Source organism: Balearica regulorum, chromosome 12, assembly GCF_011004875.1.
Source record: "Balearica regulorum gibbericeps isolate bBalReg1 chromosome 12, bBalReg1.pri, whole genome shotgun sequence".
Lineage (NCBI taxonomy): Eukaryota > Metazoa > Chordata > Aves > Gruiformes > Gruidae > Balearica > Balearica regulorum.
In genome coordinates this window covers 15,960,568-15,974,722 of record NC_046195.1, presented here as the reverse complement: position 1 = coordinate 15,974,722, position 14,155 = coordinate 15,960,568, and the positions used below count along the sequence as shown (strand labels likewise).

Below are 14,155 nucleotides of genomic sequence, written 5' to 3'. Positions count from 1 at the left end.
CTCTAGGTGCTTTTTGTACAGACATAGCTACATCAGAACAAAGTATGGGGCTTTGGGAAATGCATTTACTTTGCATAAACTATCTGCAGAGAGAGCACAGACAAAATAATGCTTCTTGCTTGGCCTTTTCCTCCCCACCTCTGTCTTTTCCAGCCAGGAAAGTCATGTCACTTGAAACTGTCTTATTTTATGTAGGCATGCAGCTGGTCATGTATTCAGTGAAGGAAGCTCTCCAGGGCAGGCCTTGCTGGCTTCGGGCAGGCTATGATATCTGCTACTACAAGTAAGTGCATTCTTGGTGAATAATTTGTGGCTTCCTTTCCCCTCTGTTCCCCTCCTGTTAACTGTATTGATGTTGTTAACCTTTGACCACCAGTGCCACCTGTTTCAAATGTCTCTAAATTGGTTCTAGTTCAATGTGTTATGTGCTTCCAGCTTCAGAAAACAGCTACAAGTGAGATCTCGATATTAGATGTCTGGGGAGAAACAGGGCATGCGCAGAATTCACTTTCCTAGGAGGAGGAAAGGGAATGGAGGATGCTCAAACCTTGCCGATACAGCCAGGAACACAATGAAGCTTAACCCACAAAGGTAGTGTAGCTGGCTTTTTCCCCTGTCCAGGAAGAAATGAGCTGGGTGGAATAATTGTTTTTCTTTTGCACACATTGACTTTTCTGAGAGAGGAGAGGAGGAGCTAAAGAAGGGTTAGCATATGCATAGGGGGTGGGTGGGCGTATATACATATATACACACTATGTACACCTGTATACATAGGTAGAAATAGACATATACCTTTATTTGTGAATCTGTCTCTATACCTTAGCATCTCTACCAGCTTCTCTTCCCTGCAAAGCCGGAACTCAAATCCTAGAAGGCAAACTGCTCTGTCGGCCACGTTTATTGGCACCATGCACTGTTTGTAGACCTGGTTCTGACAGCGGAAATGGTAGGGATTAGCCTTACTCGCTGTCATACAGGAACTTGTATTTTTCTACTGGGGCCAGGCACCAGTGGTGTAAAGGAGTTCTGACAAGCTCAGTGCTAATATTTATCCAAGTTCCCTGTTTCAGGCTGTTTCTGCAGTGTGTCAGCACCTCGGAAGAAAAACACTAGTTCAGTCTCATCTTTAACTTATATCTGAGCTGGAGCTTGACTCATGTGAGAAACATTCTCATCCAGGTATCTCATTTTCATGCGGAAAACTAATCCCTGATTCATTCTGGCTTTTGCAGTCAAAGGAGACAAGTGCAGAGCTTGGGGTTTCAGTAGGTTGAATGAACCCCGCTTTGCTTTCTCAAGGTTTCCAAAATGTTATCCACAACATTTATTAATTATTTTAAAGATAACGAGAGGGTTTTCAGGACTAGGATAGTTGGTATGTTTTGGATTAGAAAATCTGTGCAGAGTTGAAGGCTGGGGGATAGAACAGAACAAGTAGTTGTGACCAAATGTATTTGGTCGAGTGCCTGTGAGTGGGATGTCTGGGAATGATGTAGCCTGGGGTGGTACAAGCAGGGAGAGGAGCCCTGCACTGGAAGAAAGAGGTCCAATGTTGAGGGTGAAGTGGTAGAGCATTATGAGTGAAGTTCACATACTTTGTAATCAAATACTACAGCATTTGGTGTTAATTCACTATTTTATCCTGGCCTTACCTGTCATGACCTGAAAGCTGGGGCTGAGAATGCCTGAGTGACAAGTTTTCCCTTTTTTATTTTTGTTCTTCTAATTATTTTTTTTATCATGACTCCTATTCACCAATTTGCATCACCAAAATGCCTCGGCGTCTCAGGACTCTATGGATACTGTGTTAAGCACTGTATAAACAAACCAAAAATCTGATCCTTGCCCTTAATGCCTTTGCAGTTGAAGCATAGGGCTTGGGCTAGCTGACAACTGTAGGTAGGCAGGGAAATATGAGAAAACAGAGAAGTGTTAACACAATTAACAAAAATGATAATTGTCTGGCATGGTAAGTAGTGGTCTCAGGACAAAGCTGAACTTTTCTTATGTTCTAAATGGTACTCTTCTCTTCATGAACTTATGTGATGATTTTAGAAACTGAAGTGAAATTATGGGCTTTCTCCTTGTAAGAAATTATATTTTTGTTGTAGTTCACAATTTTGTTGTTAGCTTCAGTGGTGGCTATGTTCACAAGTGAATTTGATAAGACAATAAACCCAAACAATGATAATGGGCTGCCTTCCAGAAGTAGCAGAGCCTCAAACTTGTGTTGATACAAAAAAATTCCAAGTTGTGCCAAATATCTGTTATAATCACTTTTTAGGTTTTGTTGGGCTTTTTTCTTTTTTTTTTTTTTTTTTTGGAGGGGGAGGGGGAAGGGGAAGGCTGAAGGCTTGGATTGTCCTCTCGCAACCTGGCATCCTGTCTGTAGCAATTTGAGTATTTTGTTTTGTTCCAAGTACAATTTTATTTTGTTCCAAGTACTCTTCACTAACCTTTATTCACCTAACCTTTTCTACCTCAAGTGCTAACATACTTTGGTGCAGTGGTTTCCCTCTGCTTGCCTGTAACCTGGCTTCTGTGAGTATGGGCTTCTGGTTGGGCAAACTTTACGTGCTGATTACCATAGCAGTATTTTTCCATGTCATTAACAAGGCAGCTAGCATGCAGTGATTAAACAGCAGCTGACTTCCAAGATTAAACCATGATTGTACAATTAAGCTTGTAATCAGATTCTTGTTGAGAATGTCAGAAACTGGAGTTTTATTGATTTGGAATATTCTGTGTTTTCTAACTGTAGATTGAATTATATGTCAACATATCTAGGATAACTACTTGTCTTATTTACTGTACGTTCCAGGTTTACACATGTCCTTGTGTCTACAATAACGTGCATACACACAAATGAACTCTCACCTCTACTGAAACTCTAATCTTTTTGCTTCAGTGATTATAGAAGAGATTCCCAGTCGTGAGAGGTTGTACTGTGGGAGGGACTGTGAAGAAAGTATGTTTGGGGTTGCTCAGACTTTGGCTCGGAATAGGAGATGGGATTGCTGTAGTGATGTGCTGCTTCTGTTTTTTGGGGGAAAGAGCTTCATTTCCATTCACCCTGGTCACAGGGGTATCCTGGGGTAAGACTGGCAGATTTTTAAGGGAACTTCATCTTACCAAGATGATTTTTAAGGGAACTTCATTTTACCATGAGTTATTAATAAATTTGGGAAAAGTGATATACTTGCAAAGATCAGGAACTCAGACATGCCCTTAATTGCAACCTCTGAGCTGAAGGACAGTGGGAGGAAAGGCACATTTGCAAGATGTCTGGGTAATACATGTTGGCTGATCTTTGCTGATGTTCATGTTCACTGAAGATGGGATAGTTCACTCATAAAGATGAATGTTGTGGCACAGCTCTGTCTTCGTGTATCTTTCCCATATGTCTCACAAGAGTTTTTATGTTACGGAGAATATTAGCAGTGCTCTTGTCAAAAGGAAGCTGAGTGACACTTCTGCTTTATTTTATTGCCTCTCCATGAAGTGACAGGATACACCCATGATAAACAGAGTTGCAGCCACTATAAGATCACTTAATTCACCTGCTGTCTTGGCAGCTTTTATGTGCTGAATAATATTCCTTTCCGGCAAATTATTTTAAGGAACAATGGCAGCATGCTGAATTGGTGACAACGTGCTTGTGCCTTTGGTTTCATGGCTCATTCTACACATATTATCTAACCTCCAGCTTTTCCAGACAATAGTCAGTTCACAGATAGTAATGAGGTACATGGAGTGTTTTGTTCTCAGATCACCACTAAAGACTTGGTTGTTGGGTGAGCATAATGGTGTCAGAACTCAGTCGTCTTTTTTCTCTTCAGCATCTTTATAATCACATTAGATGAAATCATCACTATAGCATTAGCAGGGCACGTCTCAGTTCTAATGACATCTACGAGAGAGGGCTGAGACACCAGTCTCAGTCTGAGAGCACCTGACCTTTAAAATACGACTGAAGGCCTTAATAGCAAGATGGCTGTGGGAATATTCTGCTTTGACTGGGATTCTGCCTGCACTCTTGACAATAAAGATGCCTTAACATGGATTTGGCCCTTGAAAAGGGAGTTGTGTTGTGCATTTTCCAGTTCCTAATGTGGCAGACCCCAAAATAACAGCTGTTGCCCTGTAAATTGTTAAATACTGGGGGTTTTTTATGGTATGAACCATGGTGTTACTAAAGCATACTGCACTTAGCAGCCACGCTTAGAGATGTAAGAAGGTCAGAGCATGTGACACCAGACTCCAGGTGGTAGAAGGATTTTGGACAAAGCAAATGCATCAGCAGATTAAAAGTACTAAATAGTTTACTTTCCATTTGGACTCTGTTTTGAAATGGCCTAGAAATCCAGGATATTGATATTTTCTTTGGCCATTTTAGTCTAAGCTGATACAATGCCATATTCCATCAGCTACCAGTCATTTTTACTACACTAAATGCTGCAGACAGGAAATCTAAGGGCAAGATGACCAAGAGATGTTGATCTTGTATCACTTGGTGCTTTTGAATTCCTGGTTTACAATCCAGCTCCTTTACCGACCTGCCTGTATCTTTGGCTTCACCTGTCTGTGGCTCAGTTTCCCCATCTATAAAGGATGGAAAATTAGAATCACTTATCTCCCACTCAAATAATGGGAATAGATAAATGGGCAGCAAGTTTTAATTAGATAATGCTTGCAAAGGTCTTTTAAGCTCAAAAAATATTGTGCAGAGTGATAAGTAGTATAATTATTATTAATTAACTTTCCATCACAGCTATGCTAGAAATATACTACCTGTACATTATTTCTGAAGAAGAACAGCAAGCAAAATGATTTTACTATTACAAAGTGACTGAAAGGCACAGTAGATACAGCTCACATGCTGATTAAAAAAACCCCCATACTTTGGTCTCTTATTTTCTTTCCAATAATCAGCATATTTGTTTCTAGAGAGCATGTGAGACTTTGAACATTTTTTGAAAGAGAACACAAATAAGGTAGTGAGGACCAGATGTTGCTAGGGTCTTTTTTTGCTTCCCTCTTCCTTGCTTGTTAATTTGGGTTTCGTGCTGGTATGGTAGAGCGTTGTGATTAAAAAGGGGTGAAGAAGAAAACTATCAGCCTGGTGGAGGAACAAGGAGGCAATAGAGAGCCATTTTGAGCTGACAGCAGTAAGAGGAGAGGGAGGCAAGGAAGAAAACACTATTTTTCTTTTTTCTCTTTAAGTTTCCTTTTAAAAGATTCAGAGCTACTGCATTGTATGATGGATTGTGAGGAGACCAGATTATATTCAGTAGGAATACATGATCATTTACACTTCTTACAAGTGGTTTTTCTTCTTAATGCATGAGTGAAGAATATTGAATCCTCACAAAGCCACCTGTGAACTTCCTGTTACTACCAGATAGTTTGCTATAGATTGAAGCAGGTGTCAAGAAGTGATTCAAAAGCCTGGAAATATCTGTTCTGGGCAGGCAGTTTGCTGGAACTGCAGAGGTACTCAAAACAAGAATGAAATGTGCTGCTAAGCAGGGCAGTGAGAGCGTCGTGCATCGGTACTCTCTGGATCATGCCATCTGAGCACTTTCAGGAGTAAGGACCGTTGATGCTACACTGGTAGTCAAGGTCAGAGGTGTCTGGTAGTGCACAACATCTGGGTTAGGTGGCATTTTAGACGAGAGATATTTTTGGCTGCACAATTACAGACTATATAGAGAGAAGCCTTTACTGGAGCATTAGGGACAGGTGGGAATATTTCCCCAATTTGTATGTAAGATATTTAGGCAATATCTGCCCGCAAAAACCTGCTTCTTCCTGCACCTCTGACTGCAAATGTGAATTCTGAGGAGAGGACTCAGAAGATCTCAGCATTTTGTGACAGTTCTTTGTGAATAAGGTCATCTAACTATCCAAGTGACACTGAATATAATAGAGGCTGTGGAGATGAGTACTTTCTTTATGCACTATACAAGAAATGGTTCTTAATTATCCTTCACTGTCAAAATTAACAGGAACTAGATTAAATGTCATTGTCCTGACTTAAAGAAAAAAAGACTCAAATCCTGGATCCACTGAAATACATATATAATAGCTAAGTGGATGTTTCTATATTTGTGCGTTCTTTTTTTTTCCTCTGAGTCTCTTTGTCCAATATTAAGATGGTTTATTTGGAAAAGAAATGTTGGGGTGAAGGGTTCAGCAGAATAAAATCATAGGCTTTTCAGTTTGCCACTGCGACTGTGTTCCTCTACTATCTATTGATCCAGTCAGTATCGCTCACCCCACGTGTTCCTAACTATTAAATTCAGGTGAAAACCCAGCAGCATTGTATTGTATCTTCTTTATGAAAAAGAGCTGATTATTTTGGAGAATTTGACAAGAATAATTATCTTTTTTCTCCACCCCTTTGAATAAAAATGAACAGCAGCAAAATAAACTAGTATTGTAAATTTCAGGAGCTGAAATTGCATCTTTTGGTTGCCTCTTCTATTTTGCATTTTAATGCAACATTGATGATAACATTTGTCAAAGAAACCTCACAGTCCTTCAGAATCAGAAGGTTCGGCAACAGCATAATTGGTGCAATGTGGGAAAAATATTGTTTGAAATGTATTTATGGATGTGATTTGCTGCGAGGCTTCTCCCTAAAGTGCATGAATTGTCTCTTCATCTCTGCTGAAAGAAAACTTTCTTACTCAGCCTAAAGTAATTTCTTTATCAGAGTAGTAGACCTTGATGACCCTGACCAGCCTCCCCCAGGGCCCCCACCCACACCCATGGGCCCAGGAGCTCTATTTAAGCTCAGCCCTGGCCACTCAGTCCTAGTCTGAGCTCTTGTAGTGAGGCTCCAGCTCAGTCACTGCTGTGTCTGTGCTTTCCTGTGAGCTCTGATCTGGATCCTGACCCATGGACGGACCTCCTGGCTTGGCACAGACCTGTCTCATCACCACAAACTTGTCTGATGATCAGGATGTGTGGGTGAAGCTGTCTGCCCCCCCAGCCTAGGCATGACCTGCTCAGGTACTGTGGGAGGGGACCCTGCTTGGCGAGGCCCCTGCTCTACTGGATTCCACGTTGAGCTCAGCTCCCCATCTTTTATGGAGCAACTGGTCCTCGCTGTTCCCTGACAGTGAGAGGCTCAAGCCTTTGAAAAGGAGGGATCCAAATGAGAGGACTCTGGGTAGCTCGCAGCCTGCACATCTATATGAAGTCACTTCTCTGTGTGCAGTCTCTACCCAAACCCACTCACCTCCTTCCTACTTAGGAAAGAGTCTTTGATATGTGAAATATTTTTATGTATGTCCTATTTATTTATTTATTTTTATTCCTGGAATATCGCTTTTCTTCCTGTGGTGGAACTGAATGGTTGGTTTGGTAAGGTATTCATATTTTCTAAATCTCCAGGCTTTCACAGAATATTTTCACATGGCATTGTTCAGGGCTGTGAATAGGTACCGGCATCTGAGCAAGATAATTTGGATGTCAGAAGAAATACAGCAGCATTAGCTGAATGCATTAGTTTAAATACATCTGGAGTGTGCTATATGAACTAGTATTAGCTGGCTTCTTATTTGCACCTTCACAAAGTGAAACAGTTATTTTCCGATGAGAGCGCTCCCATCCATCAGCAGCACATGAGTAGCTGTGACTGGCTGTGCCCAGTACTGCCACACACAGTTCTGCCTCGGAGCTCCCTGCTGGTCTCTGTACTACGTGAATCCCAAGGCAACCTTGAATCTGGTGTACCACCTTGGTCAGTGGTACTTATTGTCGTGGTCCTGTTTGCGTGTGGAGCCGTGGTTTCTCTAACCTTCCTTCTTTCACATAGCTTGTAGGTGCGTTGCTGTGTTAATGGATGTTGTTTAGCTCTGTGTTATGTTTTTGTACCTGTTTGTTGCTGGGATTGGATTGATTGTACTTGCATGGGCCCTTCCCAGTCTTGGTACAATGACTGATTGAGTTTGAAGCCCATCTATAGCATGAGATGAAAGCTCATTCAGGGCAGACACTTCTCAATGCTTCATTCTCTCAGGGCTGCTCCAAATGTGCATCTGGAAGTGAAAACCATCTACTTCCCCTCTCTTTCTCTTCTTCCAGAAACCACTACCGCTGCAGTGCAGCTGCAGGAGGCACGAGAGGAAAATGCTACTACACACTCACCTTCAGCATCAAGTTCCCTCACAAAGATGATGTCTGCTATCTGGCCTACCATTACCCCTACACTTATTCCACAATGATGGTAATATTGATGTGTCCATCTAGATAAGCTAATGGGCCTGACAGGGTATGTGTAGATTTTGAGACAGTGTAGAGGACTGTTTTCACAAGCAGTTAATGATCATGGTGCTGTTATTATCTTGTTTGGAGCTGCAGCCCATGCCAGCTCTGAAGCCCAGAATGCTGTAGGAGAAAAGAAATTTCTGTTTGACATAAGCTGGGGTACAGACCATTAATTCTTATACAAGTCATAACACAAACCAAAGATGTCTGTTTAGAGTTGCAGGATCCTTCTCCTGAAGGAGTGGAAAGTAGGGGGCTAAAGCTGATGGCAACTCAGAAAGTGAAAGCTGCCCACCCCTCCTGGCAGAGGGTAACAGCTCAGCTTTCAAGGCTGCACCCAGCAATACCACAGGGCTGGACCTCATAGGAATGCTTTGTCAGCTGTTTCCTCTGTGCTAGTTGGATTGTCAGGAGGCATTTGTGACACCCCCACCCATGCTGTCAGTATGGAAACTAAAAGAATACAAGTCCGAGGTGTAAATTGTATTATTGAGTTGTACCAACTTTGCCTTCTGAGGAAGGACTTGTTTTCTGCAGTCTTTTCTGGCCAAGGTGGATGGTAAAGGAATTTTCTGGGAAATGCATCCAATGTGCTTTCTCTGTGATTGATGTAGGAAAGCGCAAGATTTGAAAGGAAGGTGGGATAAAAGAAGGGAAACGAATAGTTCTGGGAGTAGCTTTGCTTTGTTGTTAAAGATGAGAAAGATGTTACTGAAAATGAAGACACACAGTTCCAGTAGCTCAGTTCCCCTTCCTTCTCACCTTAATTTCCATTGTCAACCCTTTTTCTTCTGGGCAATAAATGCCAGTGTGGGTTGGTGAAGTTTGGGCTGACTCTTTTTTTTTTTTTTTTTTTTTTTTTTTTAATGGTATCAGCTTGCCATTACTAGAGATGAAAGACTATGCTTTCAAGGGAGACAATGTTCTGTCCCACTTACTAGCCATGCTGCTTGGCATGCCAGCATAGTTAGGCTTAGATTAATTCCCACTCAAACAACAGTCTCTTGTCAACTGCTTTGCATCCCATTATAGATGTTCAAAGAAACTGCTTCCAATATCTGGGAGAGGGCCAGTCAAGCCTTCACAGTCCAAAATAGGCCTGCCAGCTCACTTCTCATTAGGCTTATGGGTACCAGTTACTCCTCAAAATCAATGCTCCAGTAGCGGGGTTTGACCTATAGCCTTGAAGGCATGTATATACTACAGTCTGCAGGGGAAAAGACAAATGCAATACTGAAGAATTGGGTGGACTTATTCACCACCATACTTTATTACTGAAATGCAGTGCCTCATCATTATTTTACTGTTATTGATTTCTATCTTCCGCTGGCACAAAAGCAAGAGAGACTTGGAGAGTTTGTATGCTCTGGGAATCCCTGAATATCTCACCTGCTCCTCAATGAATAGAATAGAGATGAAAAAGATGTTATTCCTAGACTTGCAGGGCCAAGTCTTGAAGTATTTCACTGGCTCTTCAAATAAAATGTTCATTGAAGTTAAAGGGAATTTTGCCCTAGGAAAAGTTTAAATGAACTCAGACTCAGTAAGGACGATAAAGTTTGGTAAATGCGAATTATGGATGGAAAAGATTGATAGATTTTTCATGTCCGGCTCTTTAGCCAAAGCACGATTGTTGTCTCTAATAATTCTAAAAGGCTTCTTTGCTTGGACTAATTTAAAATGTCAAGTGATGCAATTTGCACATTTCTATGCTACTTTAATTTCCATAGTAAATAAACTAAATCAGGTTTGCACACCAGTAGATTTCATTTTTAAAGCATTTGTCCACTAGTGAAGTATGTTGGTTTTACATATCAGTAATAAATTAAAAGTGATTATGAACCCAAGGGCTCAATTAAATACGTAGTGCTTTGGGGAAGAAGATAAACTTGTATATAGAGTTAGTAATTTGAAAATGTTTTAAAATATCATATATATTTAATAGTTACAGGCATATTTACAGGAAATACATATTGCAGAATCCTATTTGAACTGGATGCACTCTGCAGTTCATTACTTTTTGTCCATTAGTAATTACATTTATTTTATGAACAGTAATTTATCTATTTTTACATCACAGTGTTAATTGTTTGGATATCTAGATGAAATCTCTGTGGCAGCTATACCCAATTAAGTTTCACTGGGTACTAGGAACATAAATAAATGATTATATTGAGTTCTCTGTATCTATGCAAGACCATTAGATGCGTCTAATAATTGAATTTACTTTATAGAGCAGTATGTTAATTGTTTTATGACATAGATGACTGTAAACTTCAGTTCTGTGTTTGCATTCAGATGGATACTGGGAGAGCAGTCTGAAAGACAGGAAGCTCTAAGGTTTGAGGAACAGGAATGTCTTGTCTCATAAATAGTTAAAATAAGCCCTGACTCGTAAAGACAAAAAGTGACCATGTAAGGGTTGTAAGGAATTGGTGCATTTTGGTTAAAGTACTGTTAGGACAAGTGTGCGTACTGTAATATACCTATTTCTACTGAGAGACAACCGGTGTCCCACAACCCTTAGCAACACCCTGCGATGGCATTGCTTACACTAATCTTGCCACTTGCAATTGCAATGTAAACAGAGAGAACTACACGTCATCTGGTGTGTGGGTGACAAGTGGCTAAGTGTCTAATGAGACGATCAGAATTTGTTCCAAAAAGTCTTGTGTTTTTGTTTTTTTTTTTAGCTGCCAATTCTTTTTCTCAAATTTCTCAAGAAGCTGCTGGACTTAAGAATTGTTTAAAACTGCCATAAACTTTGCAGGCAGAAAAAGAAAATCTCCTTTTTAAATAACTTCTTGGAAAGACTCTCTTCAAATTTCCCACTACTGATGGTACAACATGTTGTTTTGATGTAACTGTTTGGCTGCTGCTGCTGTGGAGTTGTTCCTGAGTTTCACTGGCATGTGCTTGACAGATAACCAGTCAGTTCCATAAATGCTCGAAAATGGTGAATTTTCTCACGTTTCTGCACAGTTGCTATTAGAATATAAGGAGTAGGCAGTTCACTTTGGGACTTCATGTATGCACAGAAGTTCCTTTATGCTAATAAGAGAAGCACCTGGAAATGGGGTGGGTAAAATGATGTGAGAGTAACAGTTCTCTGCAGTTTCAGTGAACTGGGATGTATTCTGAATGGTCTGTGCGTATTTGTGGGATGTCAAAGGTGATGATATTAACTGGCAGAAGAGGGAAGCTGGGAAGTTAGCAAGAGATGAAATTAGGACCAATTGTAACACACAGCTAGTGGAATAAAATCAGATTTTATAGACCGTGAACTCATTTATAAATCTACTTCCTTGCTTCTTTCTCAGTCCCATCTTGATATTCTGGAACAAAACAGGAACCCCAAGAAGGTTTACTGGAGGCAGCAGACACTCTGCCAGACGCTAGGAGGAAATCTTTGCCCGTTGCTCACGATCACTGCCATGCCAGAATCTAAAAAAAGAGACGACTTGGAGCAATTCTGTAAGTAGCCAAATGAAGCATTAAAAAAGATGCTGGCAAGTTGCGGTCAAGTCAGCAGTGGCAATGACAACCTGTTTTGTGAACATGTTGGTTTTCTTGCTTTTCTCATTTTGGAAAAAGAAATCTAAATATGGGGAATATCCAATTACAATGCTTTTTTTTTTAAATTACAGATTTACAAGGGGGAGGCAGGAGAGCCGACACCATTTTTTACTTCAAATTTTTCTTTAATGATCTTAATCAATGTCAAAGGTCAATATAAAATATCTCCAACAGAAAGAAACCGTGTTCAAGTAATCAATGGGGCAAGAAATTTGATTTTTTGTGTGTGTGGTGATGTTCCATATTGAAATGATTTATGTATTCTGAGGTCTCAAACTTGCCAAAAAAAAAAAAAAAGTACAAGATCACTCTTTCCCAGCTGTGGGCAGCAACTGAAGTCTTCCTTGTTCTGGTGAAACTCCAGCTCCTCCAATGTGCCCAGTAGATCCATCTGGACACAATATAGCTCCTTACATTCTGTCAGAGTCCGAAGCGATGGTGTACAATCTAATGATAAATATTATAACTGTCATGTTATATCTAAAGGTCATTATTTTTCATTGTGAAAATCAAAGATTTAGACCTTCAGCGAACTTGATTAACAAGATTAAGATATGCAAGTTTCTGTAATCAACAGCAAATGATAAGAAGACTCTGGTTAGCTTTGATTTGAGAGCCTAAATTACTATTTATATGTAGGTTAACTTTTTTTCTTGAGTCAGTAACAAGGCATAAACTGATTTTTTTATCTCTGCTCTTCACACATCTATAACACAGGTTGAGAACTTTGAGGGAGTGTGGAAATTTAAATTGTCTTAAGATCTTTTGGGATGTTAAGCAAATATATATCATTATCTCACGGAGGTATTAGGCTAGAAGTATCCAACGGGATTCTGTGATATGAACCACATTTCTAATTGCAGAATTCTCCGTTCAGGGGTACGTGGTGATATGTGAGTAGGACTCCTCATAATGTCCATGATACATGCATAAACTAAAAAGAAGCTCAAATATCAGAGTTGGTGAAAATTATTGCTATCTTTCCTGGTTCAGGTTTAGAGCACAGTGACTGCAGCTATGGTGACATTATAGCGTAATCATCCTGAGCTCATACTTTGTATTATAATAATTTTATTATAAATTGAGCATTTACCTTGACTTAGCAAATTTCTGAACACGAACGTGCTTTACTAGGTTGAAATCTTAAAGCAAAATCGCCAAGTACAGGCTACATGGGAATTCATAAGGTACGTGCACGTACAGAGCTTCAGTGGCGGAAACTGGAGGCAGTGTCAGAGAGAAAATTGGATTGTTGGTGTTGCTATTAATAGTATTATTTACACTACAGTAGCACATACAGCACATGATTAGGGGGTTTCGCTGTGGTGGGTGCTGTCCACGCCTGACATGAAGAGATAATTCCTGCCCTTAAGCACTTCTGTTCCACGATAATGATGATACAGAACAGAAAGCAGTGGGGTGGGAGTTGGGCGGGGGGAGGCTGGTTATATAAAGAAGCTTTTGGCACACTGCACATGATCACCTGGTTAGATGCTAGCTGTTGACAGCAGTTTTTAAACCTTGTGGCAAAAGGTCTTCATAGGGCAACTGAAAGACAGCAAGTTGAAATATTTCATTTGAGGATTGGAGCCATCCCAGAGAGACACGCAGCAAACAAGTTTTTCTGCCCAAGTGAGTATGCCTTTCCAATGAAGGTACAGAGCAAAAGCTAGGCTAATGTTTGGATTTATCAAAGGAAGGACTTGAAGCGGGTCAGTCACATGGTGAACAAATATGTTAAACACTGAATTCAAGCGCCTTTGGCTGTTAAAGGACTTTCTGAAAAGTGTGTTTTGTGATAGGAAAGCAAAAAACAATTTCAAAGTCTCCAGTGTTTTTGTAAAACAGCATTCTTGCTTTCTGACCAGCCCCAAAACATGACTGGGTCTGCAGTCATGCAGATGCAGTAGTCAGGATGAAAAAATCTGAAAGAAAATCGCAGGTCTGTACTGATGGAACTAAAGCAGGAATAGTTAAGAATGTTTACACCTTTGGCACCAGAGACAGAGGGAAACATAATTGCATATGCTAATATGCTAGACTTGATACCTTCTCTAGCCCTTGGGGCTAGCCCTGAACTGAAACCTTATGGTGCCAGGTGTGGTACAGCACAGGAGAACGGCTGGCCTCTGTGCACGCAGACGCAGCCTGTATTCATGGCAACTGAGAAGCACGGATGCTGAAATGAGGATCATGAGGAAATGACAACACAGTACTGGCCAGCGCAACAGTATCCCAAGAGTCACACTGCTTTTAGGGAGTATCATGATATAAATGTGACAATATTAGGAGGCATTGCCAT

General features: G+C 40.5%; 1 protein-coding gene across 1 annotated transcript in view; it reads left to right on the top strand.

Annotated features, from left to right (window-relative positions):
- The window catches only part of AGBL1 (AGBL carboxypeptidase 1), a 269,330-nt gene that overhangs the window by 58,228 nt on the left and 196,947 nt on the right, over nucleotides 1–14,155 (top strand). Inside the window, exons 14-16 of the mRNA XM_075764872.1 lie at nucleotides 196–283; nucleotides 8,095–8,236; nucleotides 11,598–11,755. Coding sequence (XP_075620987.1) covers nucleotides 196–283; nucleotides 8,095–8,236; nucleotides 11,598–11,755 — 388 coding nt within the window. The remainder of the gene's footprint in view (nucleotides 1–195; nucleotides 284–8,094; nucleotides 8,237–11,597; nucleotides 11,756–14,155) is intronic.